We start from the raw sequence: 21,855 nt of genomic DNA, 5'->3' as shown, positions 1-21,855 counted from the left end.
AAGGCTGACCTGAAGAAATTCCCTGTGTACCACAAGGGAGATTGTCCTGAGGTGTTCTTTTCCTTAGTGGAAAGAGCGTTTGTGGACTTCTCAGTGAGGGAAACTGAGAAGATGACCATCATGCGGTCTTTAATCAGTGGTAGCCTGGCTGAGGTTTATGCCGAGATGCCTGAGGAACTGATGAAAGATTTTGCAGAGTTTAAAAAACTGGTCTTTGCAAGACATGGGATAAATGCAGAGCAGCTGAGACAAAGATTCAGGTCCCTCACCAAGAAGCCAGAACAGACTTTTACCCAAGTGGGGGCCCAATTGGTGAGGCTGCTTGAGAAATGGCTGTCGCAGGAGGGGACAGAGACCTATGAGCAGCTTAAAGACTTGATAGCACTGGAACAGTTCTATTCAGTCCTGCATGGGGAATTGAAATTCCAGGTGAGGGAAAGGAAACCGAAATCTGTGGCAGCAGCCGCAGAGATCGCGGATTTTATTTCCCAAATAAGAAAGCCCTTGGGTGAGGGGAAATCTGTAGGTAAACCCAAAGAAACCTACAGCAAGTACTCTCAGGGACCAGGGAAAAGCCAGCAAGGGGGAGGGGCCCATGGTGAAGGGAAGCCCTCAGACATGAAACTAAGACCTCAGATTTTGGAGGGAAAACCAAAACAAGATGAGAGAGAATCAAAATACACCAGAAAATGCTATTTCTGTCAGGGAAAGGGTCATCTAATCTCAGAGTGTCAGAAATTAAAGCAGCTAAAAGGAATGGTGCCTCAGGAGTCTAGTGGGACCAAGCCAAAAGCTGTGTTCTGTGTCCAGAAAGAGCAAGGCTCAGTGTCACAGAGGGAGCCTGTTGCCATGGCTACTCAGTCTGGAACAGCTACCTCTGCTGATCAGGCTGAGGAAAATGGTCCTCTTGTGGAGGTAAAGCGCTGCTTGCTGGTGAAAACAGATTCTCAATTGTTTGAGACAGCAGGAGTGGACGTAGGAATACTTGACCGTCAGTATAGGGGGCTGCGGGACACTTGTTCCCAGGTAACCCTGTGCCATCCAGATATCATTCCTAGGGAGTTTATAATCCCAAATGAGAGCATAAAGGTGGCAGGGATTGAGGGGCAGGTAATCTCTCTGCCAGTAGCAGAGGTACCTGTCAACTTTCAAGGCTGGAGGGGAGTTTGGCGGCTAGCGATTTCATCGACTCTGCCAGCAGCCGTGCTCGTGGGAAATGACCTGGCTGAACATGTGAAACGGGTGCTCGTGATTACACGCTCACAAGCCACCACGGGGACAGTTCAGGGGGGTAATGATGAGCCAGAGACGGAAGCAGAGGGGAGTTCAGAAGCTGTGGTGGAAACCTTAACCACAGACAGCAGATTTGGACAGGAGCAGAAGGCAGACGCCACTCTCCAAAAGTGTTTTGAACAGGTGACCGACGCCCAGCTAACACCTGAAACCCCAGTGAGATTTCTGGAGAAAAAGGGGATTTTATATAGAGAAACCCTGAGGAATATCTCAAAAGGGGGAGATGGGATCAGAAGTCAGCTGGTGGTACCTGAAAAGTATCGCCCCATGATCTTACAAAGGGGGCACTCTGACATGTTTGCTGCACACTTAGGGGTGAACAAAACACAGCAGAGAATCACACAGAATTTCTACTGGCCTGACATAGGGAAGCAGATCAGGGAGTTCTGTAAACAATGTGATGTGTGTCAAAGGCAGGGGAATAACCGCGACAGGACCAAAGCAAAGTTGTGCCCTTTGCCTGTGATTGACACTCCGTTCAAATGCATAGGGGTGGATATTGTGGGACCTTTGCCCAAGGCCACAAAGAGGGGGAACAGGTTCATTCTAACAATTGTGGACCATGCCACAAGATATCCTGAAGCCATACCCTTGACTAACATTGAAACTAACACAGTGGCCGATGCTTTGGTGGGGTATATGTCCAGGATGGGATTTGCCTCAGAGATAATCACAGATTTGGGAGCATCGTTCACATCAAAGCTCATGAAACGCTTATGGCAAATCTGTGGAATTAAGCACAAGGAAACCACTGCCTATCATCCGGAAAGTAATGGGTTAACTGAGAAGTTCAATGGGACTCTAATGCGCATGATTAGGGCTTACTTGGCAGAGAATCCAAACAATTGGGACCAGAAGCTGCAATCCCTTTTGTTTGCTTATCGATCAGTGCCACAAGCCAGTACCGGGTTCAGTCCATTTGAACTTTTATTTGGAAGAAGGGTGAAAGGGCCCCTTGATTTGATCAAACAAAATTGGGAGCAGATCACCCAGGATGATCCACAAGACGTTGTGACATACATAGACACCTTGATGAATGACCTAAGGAGAAATCTAGAGCTGGCAGCAGAAAACCTGCAAGCTCAGAAGGTCAGACAGAAAACATGGTATGACCACAAAGCTAGAGAGAGGCACTTTGACCCAGGGGAGGAAGTGCTTTGGCTTAGGCCCTGCAGAGAGAATAAACTGCAGCTCAAATGGGCAGGACCATACAGGGTCATTTCCAAGATGTCAGACCTGAACTACCTTATAGAGCAGGAGGAGAACCAAGCAAGGAGGGTGGTTCATGTGAATGCCCTAAAACCCTACTACAGAGGGGAACAGAGGGTTTTATTCGCGATAAAAGCAGCTGAGAGTGAGGAAGCTGAATTACCCTTCTGGGAGGGTAGAGGGGAAGTAAAATACAACCCAGAGGAGGTAAAGATCAGTCCTGCACTCACCCAAGACCAGCAGCAAGAACTAAAAATGCTGCTTAGTAAATATCAGCAGGTGTTTTCCAACAAGCCGGGGATAGTGAAGGGAGTGATGCATCGGATCCACACAGGGGATGCACCCCCGCAGGCAGTATCCCCATACCGAGTAACGGGACCCTATAGGGACAAGGTGCGGAAGGAGCTGGACGAGATGCTGAGGGAGAACATAATCGTCCCCTCTTCTAGTCCTTGGTCCTCTCCGATAGTCCTTGTGGACAAGCCTGATGGGAGCATTAGGTTTTGTGTTGATTACAGGAAATTAAACCGTGTAACCACTCCTGATGCCTACCCAATGCCCAGGCTAGACAACCTGATTGAAACCATAGGGGGTTGTCGGTTCATCTCATCATTGGACCTGGTAAAGGGATATTGGCAATTAAGAATTGATCCCAGGGATCAAGAAAAGACTGCCTTTTGCAGCCCTTTTGGTCTCTATGAGTTTCGAGTCCTGAGCTTTGGTCTCAGAAATGCACCAGCCACATTCCAAAGGCTGATGGACCAGACCTTGGCAGGGCTCAGTGACTTTACAGTGGCCTACATTGACGACATAGGGATCTTCAGTAATACCTGGGAAGATCACCTGATACACCTGGAGTTAGTGCTGCAGAGGTTAAGTGCAGCAGGGCTAACAGTAAAGGCCAGCAAGTGTCAGCTGGGTAGCCCAGAAATAAAATACTTGGGTCACATGGTAGGGGGAGGAGTGATAAAACCCCTGGAGGCCAAAATAGAAGCTGTTCGTGATTGGCCTAGACCTAACACCAAGAAAAAAGTAAAATCATTTCTTGGGTTGGTGGGCTACTACAGAAAGTTCATCCCGAGGTTTAGCGAGATTGCGGCTCCGCTGACCGATCTGACGAGGAAGAAGGCTGATGACCGCATCCCGTGGACCAGCGACTGTGAGGCGGCGTTCCAGAGGTTGAAGGAGGCGTTAATCAACTATCCTGTGCTGCGGGCTCCAGACTTCGACCGGGAGTTCATCATCTACACCGATGCGTCTAACAGCGGGGTAGGAGCAGTTCTGTGCCAGGAGGATGAGAATGGTGACCAGCATCCAGTGTCCTACCTGAGTAGGAAACTCCAAAAAGGTGAGAGACATTTGGCAACCGTGGAGAAGGAGTGTTTGGCCATAGTCTACGCGATCCAGAAGGCCAAGCCTTACATCTGGGGAAGACATTTTATTCTGTGTACTGACCATTCACCATTGCAATGGTTAAAGACAATGAAAACCCACAATAGCAAACTTATGAGGTGGGCTTTAAACCTACAGGACTATGACTTTGAAGTGAAGGTGGTCAGAGGGTCAGTGAACTGTGTTGCTGACGCCTTATCAAGAAGACCTGAAGATTGAAGACGGCGAAAGAAACATGGACTATGTGTATATAATGATGACAAAAAGTAAATGTACCTGGTTTTTCTGAATTTGGTTTGTATGAATAAAGGTAAATCGATGTAATGTATATGGTAAATGTTTAAATGCCTATTTGCTATGGTTTAACTTAGAATGTAAGTATAAGTAAGTATGATATGGTATGTATAACTGTTGTTGTGTATTTTATACAGGTTGTTTTTTGGTGAAAAGCACCTTAGCTTTCCCCCTACAAAACAACTTATAAAGAGGGGAGGTGTTACATACAGCACTGATGTTACCTGTCTGTCATGGGTTTGGAGGGAAAGTTCCATCCTATGGGGAGTGGAAGGCGGGACATCAGGAGGAGGGGCTGTACTGTATAAATATGTGATGCCTGTGTGGTGAAAGACACACACTGGAGGAGACACTGAGAGACACTGGGTTGTGACGGAGCAGCAGCTGGGAAGAAGAAGCTGTTGTGGGAGTCTGTGTGTCAGACAGGGTACTACTGTGTGTCAGAGTACCAACCTGATAGGTTCAGGTGTCTGTTGGTTAGCCAGAACTGATAGGTTCAGGGTCTGTGCTTTAAGTAAAGGTTCTGTGTGAACCAAACTGTGTGTATGTATGAGTGAAATAAGCCACGTTACTTTATCTATTCACCTGATTGTTTTATTTACCCTGTTTGTATTTAAAATAAACCTTATTCTTTTTATTGTTTGAAAATCCATCCCTGGTCTGTGTGACTTCTTATAGGGAATGGTTGGTGGCAGCTTAGTGAAACTGTGTGACAGATCCCAGTAGGTCTGGGTTTGTCACAGGTGGGAAGGTAAACAGCATCTAAGTCGGCCACGTGACAACAGAAACTGTCTTTGGACAAACACTGGCTCTACGGCTTGGAAACGGGGATGAGCACCGCCCCCTAGAGTCGAACATGACTGACTAAAAATGTCAAGGGGAACCTTTACCTTTACCAATGAGACGGGGGCAAGTGTTCATTTTCTGCACAGCAACAAGTTTAACAACTTATCCTCCCAAAGCCTACCCTTGGATGAAACTCTACAAGAAGGTTAAAAAGGCACTGTTTACCTGAAAAAGCAGTCTTATAGGGAGCTCAAACTTCAACACAGAATGATTCTGGCTGCCTTCTGCTCACCACCATGCACCACCTATTTTGGGCCACTGCCCAGTACACAAAACTTCCTTTGGAGTAAGCAATATTAAACACAAGTATGGCTTACACCTGAGCCAATACACATGGCATGCACAACTTGGAAAAGTTAGAGTTTTGAGAAAAATAAAGCAAAGCAAATAGTCCCTTTTTCTAATCTAAAAAGTAACTTTTACAAGCTCTGATAGAATTGTGTTGGAAGTTCCTTTTCTTTCGATTTAGTGCAGCAGAATAAAAGTCATGTTTTACTATAGCTTGGGTTGAGACTGAAAGTGCAGTTCTAAACATCAGTCCATGGGCTGTGAGGCAGAGAGACTTTGATTCCAGTGGACAATTGAAGAAGGATATTGAAAAGCTAGAATGTGTCCAGTAGAGGGAGACCAGGATGGTTAAAAGTTTTGGAAATCAAGCCCTATGAATAATGGGTGAGGAAGTTGGTGCATTTAATTGAGAGAAGAGACTGAGCGGTAATATGCTAGCCATTTTCAAGTATCTGAAGGGCTGACTCATGAAAAATAGAGCAAGCTTCTTTTTTGTAGCTTCAGAGGGTAGGACCAATATAAAAGATTCAAATGATCAAATATCATTTTTATTGTTTTGCTAGATTGCTTCATTTGGTGGGGTTTGCGTGTTTTGCTATGTACAGCATTCTGAGTAGTATTTTCACTACTGTAATTGGGTGGTATAGAAACTCAATAAATAAATTACTAGAAAGTATATTCCAATTAAATGTTAAGAAGAACTCAGCTCTTTGACAATGGAATGGACTATCTCAGAAGGTGGTGGAAGATCCCTTATTGGGTATTTTTAAAAAGAGGTGAGATGGATATGCTAAGGATGCTTTAGCTATGCATGTCCTTCATTGTCATGGATTGTACTTGGAGATATTGGGATATCTTCCAATGTCTCAGAATGCAGTGGTTAAACTGCAGTACTGCAATGAAGACTCTGCTCACAACCTGAGTTCAATCCTGGGCTCAAGCAGCCAGCTCAAGCTGACTCGGCTTCCAATTGTTCTGAGGTCAGTAAATTGAATACCCAGCTTTTTTGGGGGGCAATGTGTAGCCCGCATAATTAAATTGAAAATCACCCAGAGAGAGTTTTAAGCACTACGGAGCATTCTATAAGCAGTACACTTTGTTTTTCCTGCTCTACAGATTTTATGATTCCTTATGTCTGTTCCAATGGGCATGTGCATGCATATTCACTCTCCTCTTGAAAACATACACATAGGCAGTCATTTTGTGATTGCCACTTGTCTGGGCAGTGGGGGACACTGCACATTATACAGATCACTTTCAAAGAAGATGTGTTCGTTTGTCTCAACATGTTGGCAAAAGAAAATAAGAAAAAATAATATATTGCAACCATTCAAAAACTAATTTCTTTATTTCAGCATGAGTTTTGTGGATCAAAGTGCAGTTCCTCGGCGTGTGCAAGGAAGTAAACTTTGATCTGTGAACGCTTATAAAGAAATAAGGTTGCTAGTCTTTTGTCTATAAACAAATTATGGGTACTCTGTAGGCCAGTACTGGAACCCAAATGTAAGTAATCTATCTGCTACTAAATGTATATTAATAGAACTCTGTTGTTCTATTAATTGTAATTCAACGGTAATTGCAATTCAAAAACAACTTGGTGATTTTTAGCAAAGCTTGAACAAGTTGCTTTGTGTTATTGTATAGCTCCCAGAATTCTCCACCAACCCACATAGCCAAGGTTATATGTTAGCTGAGGGAGTCTATGATGAAGGAATGACTTATGAGTTGTAGTAAAAAAAAAGGTAACTTTTCTCAGTGTTTTGTAGAAACTTTTGCCAAGTGGTAACTTACTTTTCATCAGTAACCATCCTTATGAAGGAAAAACTTACATGAAATGAACTATTAGTCAACTCTCAAATACAGTGAAATCCTTTTAGCTTTTATGATCCCTAAATTACCTTTGTTACGGGGCTATCAGTGGTATGATTTGACCAAGGAGAAAAGTTACTGCATGGTGCTTGAGAATTTCATTAACACCATTCTCTTCCCTTCCTGCCACAAACTGAGCACTGCTGATATGAATCCGTGTTCAAGCCCTCCTTCTTTATTCATATAGTTTAATATTAGAAGCTAATAATACAATCAAATTAATCACTGAATCAGTCAAGTGACACCAATGACTTACCCAATTTTTTCCAGGGCTTTTGTTACTTGTTCTTGCACAATATCATAAAGTGTTACTTGGAAACCACCAGACACAAAAACCATGGCCCAGCTGCATCCAATGAGTCCACTAATGAGAAAACAAGAAGAGAAGGTTAGTGTATGCATTTTATTAGTTACCGATGGTGCTGTCAAAAGAAACAACAAAAGAAAACTAGTGCTGAGCTCTCCTAGTCAAGCATTCTTTTCAAGGCCATAAGTTAAGATCTAGTCAGGGGACCCTTTTGAAAGAGCCGTCCCTTAAGGAGGTAAGAGGGACGGCTTGCAGCTGCCCCCAGACTATGGAATGCCCTCCCGACTGAGATTTGTCTGGCGCTCACGTTGATGACATTTAGGCGCCAGATCAGAACCTTCCTGTTCCAGAAGTCTTTTACAGTGGTGCCTCGCTTAACGGGCTCCCCATTTAACGATGAATCCGCATAGCGATTAAGTTTTTGCGATCGCATTTCAATGTTTTTAATGAGAAAATATAGCTTTGCGATGATCGGTAAGCTTTTGCTTACCGATTTTCACATAGCGATGATTTCCCAACAGCTGATCAGCGGTCCCAAAATGGCCACCAGGTTTAAAAAAATGGCTGCCCACTGTGTTTTTGCCCGGATTCCTCGCTTACCGGGCAGCGAAAATGGCAGCTGTATGGAGGATTTTCGCTTAAAGGTGAGTTTTTTGCCCATAGGAACGCATTAAACGGGTTTTAATGCATTCCTATGGGCTTTTTTCCCACATAGCGATGATTTTTGCTGCATGGATCATCGTTGCTATGCGGGGCACCACTGTTATTGAAATAATATCAGCTGTGGGTCCAATGGCAATTTTTAGAGTTTATATTTTAATTGCATTTTAATTGTTTTGACTTTTTATTGTATTTCAAATGTTGTAAGCCGCCCAGAGACCTTCGGGTAGTGTGGGGAGCATATAAATAAAATAAAATAAATAATAAATAAATAATCTGAATAGGGCTTCTTCCTTTTCCCTTCTTCCAGCCCCTCCATAATACACATCTCCCTTCAACAACACTGGGATTAGGGGCACCAGACCCCTAAATAGTTCAAAATCCATGTATAATTCATATGCCCCTAAAAACATAACTACAAAGTATAAGCAGCTGATTCACAGAGAGAGAGAGAGAGAGAGAGAGCAGAGGAGTGTACTATATTAACTGTACAGCATGCACCAGCACCCTCCCTGGCCACCACGTGGAGCTGCTATGACAGGAGAGAGGGCCAGCCACCAACAATAGGGCCTCAGTAAGTCTGGGACCCACCTTTCTCAGGCCACCTCCTGGAGGTGAATAGCAGCACAGTATTTATTGAATGTTTATATATTTATTTATTGAAATATTTATTTATTTTTAAATCCATGTATCAGACCCATGCATTCAAGGGAGAAGTATATGTGTGTATGCACTTCTTTGAATTGCACAGGTCTGAGCAGCACAGTTTTGGTTATACAGATTTGTTTTGTTATGTGCCATCAGGTTAGAATTGACTTATAGTGACCCTAATAGGGCTTTGAAGGTAAGTGAGATATTTAAGGTATTTAAGGAGTGGCTCTGAGTATGGATTTGTATAATCCATGCACCTGTAATTCTAAACTGCAATTAAACTGAAATTGGAAATGAGAACTTCAGATTTCCTGAGAAGGGGAGGGAGGGAGGAGGCTTGCAATAACTTCGCTTCATGATAATGCATGGTTTATGACATCTGAAATCAGGTTTGCAACCAGGAAACTGTTTTAGTCTATCAACGAATTTTAGAACCTGTCAAACTTTATGTGCGCTTGTGTAGAAATGGTTTGGGTTACATGTGGAAGTCACCTGGAATGTTCTTCCTGGACCTGGGCATGCCTGGAAAACCTGATTTCCTTGTGAATCACCTGGGTGGACTTTACTTGAGTTAGAGAGGAAATTTCAGACATGGAGAAACCAGTTGGCTTCTATATACCCCTGGATCATACTAATCAACACGAAGTCAGCCATTCTGTGAGGGCAGAGTCTGAGCATATAACTTTAGTTTTAATAAGAGACTGCTATTTGATTGGCATGTTATTTGGGCTACTTCTATACAGATTATGTGATTCTTCTTTTTAAAAAGAAAAGGTGCTTGAATTTAGAGCTACATTTATCAAGTAAGTGTTCCAGACAAGTTGAGCTAGGAGGGAGGAAAATCCAAAGTCACTGTAACTTTGACCTCACGTCAAAGATTAGTTGAACTGCACGTAGAGAACAAACAGTACAACTGAATCTCTGCTCCGAATGGGCAAACGCCTGCTAAATATGAGGCTGTTCATTAAATCTTTGATCCAGCTTTCCTGGCCATAGTCTGAAACCTCAATATGGGAGTCCCTCTCCCTACATTTTAACTGGTTTGTTTAATGGATTTATATTATATTTTTATATATCTATATCTATATCTATATCTATATCTATCTATCTATCTATCTATCTATCTATCTATCTATCTATCTATCTATCTATCTATCTATCTAATCATACAGCCTGCATTCACACAACAGAGATCACGAAGGGACTGCTGAATGTCTTGCAGAAATCTATTACTTTATTTCATTTCTAACTTATACAGTTATATGTATAATTTAAAATATAACTTATTAAAACCTCTTATATTAGTGCATGCAGGCTTAGTATACATTCCTGCCAATCCACTCATGTGTAGACTGAAATTCTATTTAAGACTGGCAGAGCAGAAAGCATAGCTGGTGTTCATACTTGGGAATTGCAGGCCTGAAAACTGCCACAGAGGAAGAAAGACTGGCATAGCCCACTAATGGTACGTATGGTGTTCCAGCATCCACTTGAGAGCTTCTCTCTGCAGGACAATCGGTTCCAGCTCCAGGTGTGTCCGTGTAGCTGAGTCTGTGCACCAGACTGGCATGAAAACAAAGCCATTGTGCTGCCAGGCAAACAGAGAGTTCCACTTGCATAAGAAAGTATTGCATAAGAATGTCCAAAATGCATATTTCTCTGGCTTAAATATTAAACTGAATTTGCTTCTCAAATTTTTTTGCAATTAACAATGGTAATGATAATAATGACGAGACTGTTTTACTTCTAATTACTAATTCTTAGTACAAGTGTTCAATACAGACAGTCTACAGGACAATGTAATGTTGTATGAATACAAATTAGCTTCGTATTAGAGCAAAGGTATTTTCTTGACTAGGATCTAGTTGGAGCACATCTCCCAATTGCATAAGTGGTTGTCCTTTTTTAAAGTAATACGAAGCTAATTGTTTCATTGATGGCATTACTGTATACTAGAACAGATAGGTACGATTCACAAAAAGTCATCATTATGCAGATTCGTCATTTAGCGGGGTTGTCGTTTAGCGAGGTACCACTGTAGTGATGTTGACCTAGTAAAGAGAATGCCTGCTTCCCATTCATGATGACACAGTGCCCCTGCTTTGGGTTTTTCTGAGCTCAACAGCTTTACCAAATGGAATAGTCTATATGTGGCTAGAAGATATCAAGAAAGTCTTTTGAGATGCAAGATGAGGGCAGTTTAAGTCACTGGTTACTGAAAGGCACAGGTCTCTTCGCTCATTATATCATTTGAAAACAGCCATTGTTAATAGAATATTCATACAACATTACATTGTCTTGTAGACTGTCCATATTGAAGAGACACTAAGAATCTGTAATTAGGAGTAAAACAGTCTCATCCTCATTATTATAATTAACATTGTTAATTGCACAAAAAAACTGAGAAGCAAATTGAATTTAATATTAAAACCAGAGAAATATGCATTTTGGACATTCTTTCTGTAAAAGTGTGTTACTGTATATGCTGTCAAGTAAATCTGATTTATGATAACCTTAACAGGATTTTTATATATTTGAGATGTTTAAAGAATGATTTACCGTTGCCACCCCCAGTAGGTTGTCACAGTCAAATAGAGGTTTGAATCTAGGTTTTCCAAGTCTTAGTTCAACACTCAGTTCAATCACTACATCACACTGACTCACATGGAAGAGCTACATTTAAAAAATAATAATGACCATATTAGATTTCCATATAAAACTAAGGCATAAACCAGCAAAAGCTAAATTCATTTAATCCTCACAGATTTTAAAAGAAAGAAACATATGAAGAATTGTAGTAGATATTTACTGCACTAAACCATACAAAAATAAAAGGAATGCAATCAAACTAACAAAGAATGGGAAAATAACTGCTAAAATTGATACATAAAAATTAATAGATGTAAAATATGCATAAATGTTGAATATAGGTAAAGATAAAGGTTCCCCTTGGCATTTAGTCCAGTCGTGTCCAACTCTAGGGGGCGGTGCTCATCCCCGTTTCCAAGCCATAGAGCCAGCGTTTGTCCATAGACAGTTTCCGTGGTCACATGGCCAGTGTGACTTAGACACAGAACGCTGTTACCTTCCCACCATGGTGGTACCTATTTATCTACTTGCATTTGCATGCTTTCGAATTGCTAGGTTGGCAGGAGCCGGGACAAGCAACAGGAGCTCACTCCGTCATGTGGATTCAATCTTACAACTGCTGGTTTTCTGACCTTACAGCACAGAGTCTTCTATGGTTTAACCAGCAGTGCCACCACATCCCTTTTAATGTTGAATATACATACCGCTAAAAATTAAGACTTTGCTTATAAAATAAATTAATACTACTAAAATACATATATTGTGTATTCTTTGTTGTTAGCCGCCTAGAGTGGTCTTAGACGACTAGATAGGCGGGATATTAAATAAATAAATAAATAAATAAATAAATAAATAAATAAATAAATAAATAAATAAATACAGATACTGCAAAATGAAGTATTAGCAGGTGACGTTAATGGGTTTTGTGGGGCTACTTCATATTCTTATACTTTTGAGTCTCCATGTTGATTTGTACAAATAGAATCTGTGAATTTCTCCATGCATTTGGAAAAATGAACACATTCCATTCATTTTTTCACAAAACTAGCTTGAATAACTACACAATGGCAAGTTCAAGCAACTTTACAAAAAAATTCTACTGTACAAAAATCTTTCAGCCTCACTGTCCTCACTAATCTAAGTTGTACATACATTAAAATCCTCATGGCAAACAGGTTTGACTCCAATTCCCTCCTCAAAAATGCAGAAAATGCTGAGTGAATTTACAAAATTGTAACTCTTGAATAAAAGAGATTTATATACTTGCCAAAGGCAAGTAGGTGTTTACAAGGCTGCATTCAAGTACTGCACTGAATTTCTGTAAACTATGTTAAAAAATGAACTAGGATAGAACATACATGACATTAAACATGATCTCAAGAATTCTTTGGATAAGGTCAAGTTGTGTCTAGGCCATGGAAGCAGGGAAGGGCAGGTTTACTGTTAGACCTTGGGTTGGCAAAGTAACTGCAACTCCTATGCAATAATACTGGGAATTGCAGTCCAAAAACATCTGGGGCATGGTACTTTGCCCCTAGCTTCTTCAGGCAATGGTTTGTCTCACACACAGACAAACGGAGCTCCTTCAATGGTGGTGGATTGAGGATTTTCAGCAGGGTTATCTCCTAGCAAGGATTTTATCAGGCAATTGCTCACTTCCGGAACTTTACACGAAATGACATTGTCCTCCACTCCACGCTCTCCCATAGTCACTGAAAATCAGCGAAGTTATAAAATATTTTTTGTCTGATACTACCAGGAGTGTGAACTGTGATACAAAAGAGGAATTAAGCCTCCCATCCCCATTCTGAATAAGGCAGAAATTGATGCCTGAATCGTACAGTGCAGCTTTTTAAAGGTCTGCCCTTCATCTGTATGTTGTGGTGGGGAGAACATCATGAGGAGACATAGAGCTTCAGGTAATGACATAGTGGGGGGTGATGTAACTTTATTGTGAAATTCAAACAGATTAGGGGAAACATTGGTTCATGCACAAGAAAAGGTCAAAATAAATAATAGGGGTAGTAGGAATTCCTTAAATGATAAAGAAGTTTAGTTCTCGTAACATACACCTTTCTCATCTTCTGCAGCTTGCAAATTATCTTGCTTTGTTTTGCAACTGAGCACAGAGAAATAAATAGACTTAGTTTGCAAATCTGACTGATTCAGACTCGAAACTGATAAGGAATCATACTGCTAGATCACTATGGTATTTTCAACAACTTGCAGATCTCAGAATGTAACAGGATATCAAGTGCCTCAAGAACCTGTTAAGTGTTGGCTATCCTTGTCAGTTCAAATCAAATATCACATCTAGGATCCCTGAGAAATAAAGCTACAGGAGAAAGAAATATTTTTAAACAAAACCTTCCAGAGACACACAAGGCAGCTGTGGAGATATACAGGGGAGGGAAAAGGAAGTACATTTCAAAGTAAGTTGCTGAGTAAGCTAGTAAATGTGCAGTATTACAAGCTGTGTATTTCAGAACTAGAAAGACGAGACATTTTAACAAGTAGGTAAGACACTGAAATCAAATTCAGATAACCACCTTTCATGACATTAAGTAGTTAATTACAAACAGTTACATACTAGTTTATCTTCAGTAAGGCTCATAGTCTAATGCTATTACTTCTTAATTAAATGATTAAATTGCATTGACCTTTAGAAAAAGGTTTCACAATACTGTAAATAGTTTCCTCATAGAAGGAAGCCTTTCACAAAAATTGACCTAAGGAGCTGGAGTATTTCATTGTAGTTCTTTACCTTAAAAGTATGAGTGAATGCTGGCTTTCTTGGATTTTTAATATGGATTGGTTCTCTCTGTTTGCATTTTCCCCGTCCCTTCCTTGTATCTCTTAACCCAATGAAAAATTCTGAAGAACTTAAAAGCTTGCACACTGACTTGTGACATTTTGATTGATTTGAATAAAGACATTACCTAACTATGGATTTTTTAAAAAAAATCATGGACTAATACAGCTGTATTTGCTTCTCATATACTTTCGATAATAATATATCTTTCTCCCCAAGTGCAATCCATCACAAGAGGAAGGTGACTTTTCTATCAAGTGAGGAGAAACACTGCATTTTGAGGGTTCCCTCTCCTCCATTTTCCAGGTAACATTCTATAGTTTGGCTACAAATGACTAAACCTAAGGCACCTTCTAAAATAAATATCAAGTTTTACAAATATAAACACTCTAATGTCTTTTCCCCACTATATCTCCTTTCTGCAGACTGAGGAACCTATTGCATAACCCAAGGTAAAGGATAGATCAGGATTGGACTTGGCCTTTTGTTTACAGAAATGAAGATCAGCCACTGCTTCTGCAACAGAATTTTAGGTGTAATCCAATATCTGAACCATCTAGCAGAGATTAATTCATCTACTCTGCAATCTTTATTCTCAGATGAAGGCTAAAATGAACACATTGTGGCCATAGCATCTAATCTAATTTTAATTTATTTCTCTGTCCCCTACCTTTTTTGTATTCACTAGTCTAATTAAGATCTCTGAAGAATTCATGACATTTTTGTTGGTTTGAGTAAAAGTACTGCTTTGTTTTTGATTCTGCTTAGGCTGCAGAGTGATGGGCTAAGACTTGGAAGAACTTGGTTCAAATTTCAGCACACCTACGGAAACTCACTGGGCAGGTGGTGCTGTTAAAAAGAAGCACTTCCCAAGTTTAGTATCTCACATAATTTGTAAACCCTATAAGGAACACTAAAAGTCAGATTGGACTTGATGTCATGTAACAAACATTCATTCACTGAACAAGTTTACAGTAACATTCAAATTAATTGTAATGGAGCAATTCTACGTTACAGGTTACTAATCATACATAGTTTGTCTGTAGTTTACCGCTTTTCATTTACTACTACTACTCCAACATATGGTTAAAATTCAAGATGCATTTCATTGGCCTTTCAAGAGGTCCTTTTCTATGAAATTGCAGTTGGTATAATTAACCATATATCATGCAAGAATTCAGAAGCCATTCCTGATAGTTTGTCAACAGAACACTAGCTATAAGAAACTAGTGGTTGACCTTTGTTCTGTGCTAGCTAAAGTGTTCCACTTTAAATGTCATAAACACTTCCCCAGTTGGTGCTACCATTAGGAATTGCTTGACCTTACCCTCTACATACCAGTGGTGAATGATGCATAACTGCATGCAGCCCCTAACCGCTATCCTAGTGAAACATCATGTGACCACGTGAAAAACACATGGTCCAGTTCACACCTCTACAGCTACCTATGCTGTAGCCCTTATGAAGCAAATGTTCATGCCTCGCCTTATTCTTTGAGGATCCTTTTCTGGATCATTGACAAGACTAAAACATCTCATAAGAATGAAGCTATTTAATCTCAGCACACAGCAGCACTCATTTCACCTGCAAATTTACTCCTACAGTTACAGCTAAACTTGACCAAAAATAACAAACCATTGAATTGTATCTTGCATGAAAATATTATGGCAACTAACCACAAAGAACTGTGTCAGTTAGCTTCACAAAAAGGGGTTATTTATAAATCCTTCCACAAATGTGATTCAGTCAGTTATGTTACATATCAATTCAATGTTTTTAAAAACGAGAAAGAATACTGGTTGTTCTTGTTTTTTTCTTTGCTAAAGTTATTTTCTCACAATGTTCAATATATATTTTGTTCCGTGTGTTTCAAGGTAATTTACACAGATTAAGCATAAGCAGATTCAATAGTTTAGGCAAGTGTTCTATTTACACACAGGAAAGTTATTCATTTGTCTCAATACTCTGCTGCTCCAGCAACGTGACCTCGGCGATTTGCACTTGCCCATGTCAGTTACCTTGTTGTTGTTTTTTTTTTTACAAAGAAGCAGAACTTGGAAAAGTTACTTTTTAAGGACTACAACTCCCAGACCCACCCAGTTGGTATGGGCACTGGTAATGCTGGCTGGAGAATTCTGGGAGTTGTAGCCCCAGAAAAATAACATTTTGCAATTCGACTTCGCAGCCTATGCCTTGCAGGTTTTCTGGGAGTTGGGGTTGAGCACCACCAGAGCCCCTTGTTGTATTCAACATTCTTCCACCTCCTCTCCCTGGGCATCCTACACGAGAGCCAGTCAGATGGAGCAAGAACTTTACCTGCCAACAATCACAACCCGTCCTTCCTGTATAGGATTCATCTTGCAAGTTCAAGTGCAGCACCCCCGGCAGAGAGAGAGAGAGGAGAACTGCCAACACCCCCGTGGGCAACTTGGGCCACCTCCGGCTTAAAGGAAACGCTGCCTCCCCCACCCTCCACCTTCAGGGATGTCACAGCCACTCCCATTGGTTACTAGAAAAGCACGGCTCCTATTGGTTGTTCACGTGACCTCGGCGATTTGCTCGGGAAAGCGCCTTCCAAGCAGGGCTGCCCGGTTTAAATTGGGGGTGGGGGGAGAGGGAGAGAAGAGGGTCGTAAGGATGCTTTAGTCAGGCACCCTTCAGCTCTGTGGGAGGAAGGCTTTTATCTCCTTTCTCGGGGGTGCCTGTTGCCTAGAGGGAGGCGGGGAATATCTCAGACGTGTTAATTACGGGGTCTTCCCCCCCCACACACACACACTTCCGCAGTTCTGGTGCTCTCCCTTCCTCGACCCACCACTTGCTTTGAGGCATTCCTTTTTTCGCCCGATCGATGTATTCTTGTCCTTCGCTTCAAGGGCACGACAGGCTTTTGGCATCTGCCCAGCAACCCCTCCCGTGCCACGGCCGGGAGGATTGGGCCCAGCGTAGATGTCCAGCGACAGCGCATGGGCAAGCCACAAAGAGGCGGCAGGAGCGGCTGCAGCCCAGCTGGGCCTTCGCTGTCCTTTTGATGACTAGAAAGCAAGAAAGATTTGAGACGAGGCTCTCCGGCCAGAATGAAACGACAAACTTGTGTCTGCAGGAATTTGGGGGGGGGGGGACTGCATAGTAGTGTAACTTACCCCTACAGCACGTACAACTCCCATATAGTGTGTTTCTCTCTGTGCATTAAAATTAAGAAAGGCATTCAGGATACTGGAAGGGAGTTGTTTAGTCATTAAGTTGTGTCCGACTCTTCATGACCTCATGGACCAGAACATACCAGGCCCTCCTGTCCTCCACTGCCTCCCAGAGTTGGGTCAAATTCACGTTGGTAGCTTCGATGACACTGCCCATCCATCTTGACAATATACAGCCTTGTTATACTCCTTTCTCAATTTTGAACCAATCAGTTGTTCCATATCCAGTTCTAACTGTTGCTTCTTGTCCCACATATAGATTTCTCAGGAGATAGATAAGATGGTCAGGCACTCTCCTTTCTATAAGAACTTGCCATAGTTTGCTGTGGTCCACACAGTCAAAGGCTTTTATGTAGTCAATGAAGCAGAAGTAAATGTTTTTCTGGAACTCTCTGGCTTTCTCCCTAATCCAGCACATGTTAGCAATTTGGTCTCTAGTTCCTCTGCCCCTTCGAAATCCAGCTTGTACTTCTGGGAGTTCTCGGTCCACATACTGCTGAAGTCTACCTTGTAAGATTTTTAACATAACCTTGCTAGCGTGTGAAATAAGTGCAATTGTACGGTAATTGGAGCATTCTTTGGCACTGCCCTTCTTTGGGATTGGGATGCAGATTGATCTTTTTCAGTCCTCTGGCCACTGCTCCCTAATTTAGCATTCCAGTCCCCTATAATGAGAAGAACATCTTTCTTTGGTGTCAGTTCTAGAAGGTGTTATAAGTCTTCATAGAATTGGTCAGTTTCAGTGTCTTCAGCATCGTTGGTTGGTGCATAAACTTGGATTGCTGTGATGTTGAAAGGTCTACCTTGGATTTGTATTGAAACCATTCTATCATTTTTGAGATTGTATCCCAGTACAGTTTTTCCCACTCTTGTTGATTGTGAGGGCTACTCCATTTCTGGAAGGTAGAAACACCACCAAAACCCCCAGACACCCATGAACAGGAGGTACCTGTACCTTTGCCTAGTAACTTATTCTGTTTCTCCACAATCCATTTAGGAGGACTGAACCCTCTGCCTACTATCAGGGAGAATGAGTTGAAGGTGACTCAAGGGGAGTCTTGCTACCTATTCAACCCCTCTCTTTCTGGACAGCCCCTCATATAGGTTTCTGCAGGAAGTATATCTAGTTGTGCACAATGGGCATATAACTAGGAAGTAATTGAGGTGCACTGAGAAATGACAGTCATGTGTTTCTAACATCACTTTTTTTCCATATCATAAAAAATAAATTTCATTTCTGCTTTGACCAACACATGTGCCAGCTTTCTTCTTACTTTCAGATCTCCTCAAATTCAAGTATTCCACAGGCTGGACTAAGAAGATCAGTCATCTTGTCTCTAGAAACAATCATAGTTATGTTCGTGACCATAATGAAAACTGAAAGATAGCTAGTTACTAATGCGTTTTCATCATTTGGAACAGTTAAGTTCCTCCAAGTACCGAAACATCAAATATGTTCCCATGCTTTTTTCTCTCCTGTCAATTTAAGTGAACATCCAGATTTAGATACTGTATTCCAAGATTTCTATTTAGTGAGATGAACATTCAAAGAGATTTTCAAATGTTGGCCAAAATATTTAAAAAGTAATACTTTTTAGAACAACTTTTTATGAATAATGTCTTATGTCTAATTTAAAAATATTTAAACTCTTTTAATAGGTTTGTATTTCGTGAAGTTAACCTTCCCATCACTACCTCCTAATACTAATTTTAGCAGTGGTTTTGATGGTGGTAAAACACTGAAGAATAATACTCTGAGGATGAAAGACTGGGAAGAGTAATTCCTCAACATTCGAGTTTCAGATTTTTCTTATTTCTACACCTAGTTCAGTGTGCCAAATCTCTCTCAAAATTAGCTGGGAGAATAATGTTTGGCTAGAATGAAGCCATTTATATAATTTTTCTCAGTTCTGCTACAGTTTACTATTGTGAAAAATTCTAAGTCTTCTACATTAGTTAAAACAATAAACTGCCATGTTTTAATAGTAAAAAGTCCAATAAAATCTAATAAAACCCTTGATGGAGAGGTTTCATCCCAGCCATCCTTTTAGAGGATTTCAGGTCCAAAAACTCATAACTGAAAATGCTAGGGACTGAGTATGGTGCTTTCTGCATCAAAGGTACCATTTATTTGTTTACCCTGTGGAAACTATTACTTTGGAGGCTATTGGCTGCCTGACACCATTAAACAAAAGAGGTCACAGCCTGACTTTAGATAAGGTAGATCCTTAAATCTAGAGTTCCCATACTTTAATAGCAATAGAAGTCTATCAACAGTCTAGGTTCAGGGTTTCCAAACATCAGTTTATGACCCTGGTAGATTTAGAAACTCTAGGACACTTTTGTCAAACTCAAGAAAAGTCAGAAGGAAGTAGCATGCCGATATATCTATGAAGACTTTTATGACTGGTACTGTAGTGTGTAAAATATGCATTTTTAAAACTTTTATTCAAACTAAAGATGACACCAACTAGTTTAATATTTGGTGTGAGTATAAATTAAATGCTCAAGCATTAAAGTAGCATGTTTAATAGCTATTGTTTTTCATTAGACTACAGGCTTACCATTAACAATTTACATTTTCATATGGTTGTCATATTACAAAGTTAATATTTCAATTCAGTTTCCTAAGTTTTTAGCTCAAATTTTAATGTAGTCAGTAGAATTCAGTAGAATTCAATCTTGCCACAACAATGTACTATGTAAACATTGTTTCAGTGGTTTACAGTATTTTCCTTATTTAAATTAAAAAAATTATTTGAAAAGGCAATGCTGAAATAAATTGCTGTTTTTTCACAGTTTATCTATAATTCCTATTAATTTGTGTGTATTTTTTTAAAAAAACATTCTAAAATTAAGATGGGAAAGAATCCAATGCCACATTAAAAATTAACAAAATGATTATGACATACTGTAAGAATCTGTTGACTACAATGCAAAAAAAGTTACTTGCTAACAAAAATATAAAAAGTTAATACTGTACTGATAACAATTCCTAAAGTATGGGTTGCATATCTACATTATCTATACACTACTATTAAATTCAGTGGGTTATAATTGTCAGCATAAATATCCATTTCACTCCATGGGACTGACATACAGTATTCATACAGAAGCACAATATTGCCATTAATGTCACAGGTGCACTGGACATTATATAACAGTGGGTTTGGAACTGGTTGTCTTCTTCCAGCAGAAACAAAGGCTATTCTTATATTGATTACCTAGGAAAAGTGTTAGGAGGGTACATAAACAAGTGTCATATCTTCGGTGATGAGACAGAAGAAGATAGTGACACCTAGGGATATCATACACTAATATTTACCCGGACAGACAAAAGATAAAGATCCAACAACAAGGCTGCTGTGAACCACTTCCATCTGTGTCATGAAGTCCAAAGCTTCCTGTTTTGCTTTCCACTTATTCAGTCAGGTAAAAGTTGCATTTAAAGGAGGTGTTACAAAACTTTTGTTTTATTAGCTTTTAGAAATCAGCTTTCTAAAAATGCAAATACTGTATACATTCTTATAATACAATAAAAACTGAAAAAACCTCACAGAAGTACATCTTCCTAATCTTTATAATAAACTTTGCTATATCACTTTGATTTTTTTTTTCTGTTTATCATGGCATGATCATCTACCAATAGTTACCCACTGTGTTCCACATGAGAACTGCGAGTCTGCCATGAAAAATATATTCAGCTGAATAAAGGCTCCTATGAGTTTTGAACGATCCATGGCATCTAAAGGATGTTGTCTGCTGCATCATCCTTCCAGACTGCTCATCACCTGCTGAGCAATTTTGCCCTCTGTTGCTTTTGTGTCTGATTATAGTGCTACAGTCTTTCCAGTGTAGAGACACAGCAGAGGAAACTGCAGAGGAATTCCATTTTGAAACGTGCCTTCCAGCTTGGAAGACCTGAACTGAGAAATATGGGAGAAAGGGGTGGGCTCTTCTCTGGTACAGTAAAAATATAGCATCCAGTTTAATTTGGGAGAAAAACTCATCTGAAAGCTCAAATGAAGAGGATACGGAGATCACAAATGAAGATCTCTTGCTTAGCTTTTAAAAAAATAGTCACAGGTGTTGATTTGGCTGAATCAGTTAGCATTTGTTAAGCAGCACATAGGGAGTTAAATACAAATTTACTTCCACTTTCCTGCTCTTTTAACTTTAGGGGGGAAATTCAGGAGCTTCTGTAGTATAACCTGCTATGCGACCTTAAGGTATATCTTTGTGAACTGGAAAGGAGTAGCTTCCAGTGTGTTTAAAAATTACACTCTCAGCTCATAAAAGGTGTACATTCTACTGGCTTCTGTTGGTAGGGGCATACTTGTTTACCTCTTATAATTAAGAAGAGGAACAAAAGTGTACTAAGATGGGCAAAGAGTGAGATCTAAATAGTATTTAAAAGAAATATTTTTAAACTAACATATTGTGTTCAA

The 21,855-nt window shown here is 40.4% G+C and overlaps 1 protein-coding gene across 1 annotated transcript in view; it reads right to left on the bottom strand.

The window, feature by feature from the left end:
- CRYL1 (crystallin lambda 1) overlaps positions 1 to 16,721 on the bottom strand; it is a 60,557-nt gene extending 43,836 nt beyond the window's left edge. The window contains exons 1-2 of the mRNA XM_020802022.3: positions 16,527 to 16,721; positions 7,448 to 7,555 (exon numbers count right to left, since the gene is read on the bottom strand). Of these exons, the coding sequence (XP_020657681.3) occupies positions 7,448 to 7,555; positions 16,527 to 16,567 (149 nt within the window). The 5' untranslated portion in view covers positions 16,568 to 16,721. The remainder of the gene's footprint in view (positions 1 to 7,447; positions 7,556 to 16,526) is intronic.
- Positions 16,722 to 21,855: the final 5,134 nt, after the last annotated feature.

This window comes from Pogona vitticeps, chromosome 3, assembly GCF_051106095.1.
Source record: "Pogona vitticeps strain Pit_001003342236 chromosome 3, PviZW2.1, whole genome shotgun sequence".
In the NCBI taxonomy this organism is placed as follows: Eukaryota; Metazoa; Chordata; class Lepidosauria; order Squamata; family Agamidae; genus Pogona; species Pogona vitticeps.
The sequence above is the reverse complement of the archived record's forward strand: the minus strand, read 5'-3'. Positions and strand labels throughout refer to the sequence as shown.